The sequence below is a fragment of the Rhododendron vialii genome, chromosome 10a, assembly GCF_030253575.1.
Source record: "Rhododendron vialii isolate Sample 1 chromosome 10a, ASM3025357v1".
Lineage (NCBI taxonomy): Eukaryota > Viridiplantae > Streptophyta > Magnoliopsida > Ericales > Ericaceae > Rhododendron > Rhododendron vialii.
Genome location: NC_080566.1, coordinates 29,126,385 through 29,128,315, shown reverse-complemented (window position 1 = coordinate 29,128,315; position 1,931 = coordinate 29,126,385). Strand labels below are relative to the sequence as shown.

The window sequence follows — 1,931 nt, the reverse complement described above, 5'->3', positions numbered from 1 at the left end:
TCATGAAGATAAAAATGAGGAACAGAGCATTATGTGTTTGCATGACTCACGAGAAAGCGAGAGCGCAAAAGCTTCTTTCAAAGATATATCTGATTATTAAAATTCATAGCAACGAGTCCAAAAGCAGCGCAAAACGAGCATAGAGAGCATAAGCGGAAGGTTTTACAATGGGATTAATGTTGTCAAGACGGAGGGTGAGAGAGGAGGCTGCAATATTCATATCACAATCAATATCAAACCCCACCAATATTTTGGAATTGAATTTTCCACATATATCTTAAAATTTATAAATTAGTCCAATGTAGTACTTACTTATCACAAACTAACACTGTACCTAAGCAATTACAACCACTATAAAATAAAATCTAGCTAAACAATGCAAGACCCGATCCAATCTGGCAATCTCCCCTCTCTTTTTTTTATAACCGGATGTCCAGATCACTCATCGAGCATCTCATCTAATTTTGCAATCCTGAAGTTAACGATCGAACAAACTCTCAGTGCCCTGAGCGTTAAAATGTTTTAAACCAGTCCAATACACCATCACAAACTAACACTGTACCCGACACCACCACTAAATCTAGCCAAACAACCCACCCAATCCAATCCCACCCCACTCTAAAAACAGAGAAGAACAACAGAGGAAGAAACACAAAACCCATAAATCAAAATCAAGAACCCAAAATGCAAGGCCCAGTTCCTCTTGAACTTACCAAAGTAACTCTCCGGCGGCTCCTGATAATGTATCTCAAACTCCTCCCCCACCAACCCGCCGCCGCCGCCGCCGACGCCGCCGTCATCTCTCATCTTGATCTGCCTCAGCCTGTCCGTGGCCAACCCAAGGGTCAGCTTATGGCACCTCCTCTGGTACTTGAACCCGTTGATGCACCTCAGGGTCTGGGCGACGGACACGTAGAAGATCAGGTGGGCCAGGGAGAGGAGGCCGATGGGAACCCAGCAGTGGCGGCACTGGAGGCGGCTGGTGGACTGGGCCTGGGCGAGGAAGACGAGGCCCAGGAAGAGGAAGAAGAGCTGGAAGAGCTTCCAGAGCTCCTTCTTCTGGAGGTCCACGGCCCGCTTCTTCTCCAGGGTCTTCTCGAAGTGGAGCTGGATTATGTTGTTCAGGGCCTGGAGGGCCGTTTCTTTGGTGATCGTGTTGTGGTGGTGGGTCGTGTCTGAGTAGTCCGCCATTGGAGGGTTGGGAGTTTTTTTTTTTTTTTTGAGCTGGGGATGAGAGGTTTTTTGTGTGGTTTTGGAGAGAGAGAGAGAGAGAGAGAGGGGTTTAGGGTGGGGACCTAGTTTGTCTGGAATCTATGGTGGTATCTGTGAAAATCCAGCAATCAACTATTATGGGTAGAGTAATTATATATCTAACGGCTAGGAGAGAAGGGTGGGACCAGAGGTGCCTCGCGAGTGGTGCCTAAGGTCACGTTGAGTAATTCTTCAGTGCAGGAAGTAAGGTTGACCAAAAAAATGCAGGAAGGTTCACCCAAAAAAACAAGGAGCTGCAGCGTGCTGTCCCGGGGGATCCTCTGCTGTCGCTCCAATAATCGAAAACTTTGACTTCATAGAGTTCGTCAAGTTGAATAAGTATGCAAAAAATCAGCTCGATCGAATATCATTAGTGCCTAATCGAAACCCTTTTGTCATGAAAAGAATGGATCGAAAACACTGGATCAAATCCACTAAAACCCATTATTGGCAAGTTATATGTGTTCCGATCAGACACTTAATGATATCCGATCCAGCTAATTTTTTGCATTTTGTTCAACTCGACGATCTCTACGAAGTGAATGTTTCCGATCATCAGAGCAAGACCGGAGCGGGATCCTCTCAGCCGAGACAACACGCCCTTAAAGGGACAACAGCTCCCCTGGTCAAAAACAAATGCCGAAGCCCAACTATTTATTTATTTATTTTCAATCGATAGG

General features: G+C 45.8%; 1 protein-coding gene across 1 annotated transcript; it reads right to left on the bottom strand.

The window, feature by feature from the left end:
- Positions 1 to 249: 249 nt before the first annotated feature.
- On the bottom strand, positions 250 to 1,721 carry LOC131303439 (uncharacterized). Its single transcript, XM_058330311.1, has one exon. It carries the CDS (start codon positions 1,189 to 1,191, stop codon positions 619 to 621), a length of 573 nt encoding a protein of 190 aa, XP_058186294.1. The 5' UTR covers positions 1,192 to 1,721; the 3' UTR covers positions 250 to 618.
- Positions 1,722 to 1,931: the final 210 nt, after the last annotated feature.

Coding starts and splice junctions, on each gene's coding strand:
- LOC131303439 (XM_058330311.1), bottom strand. CDS start 1,191: ATGGCGGACTACTCAGACACGACCCACCACCACAACACGATCACCAAA.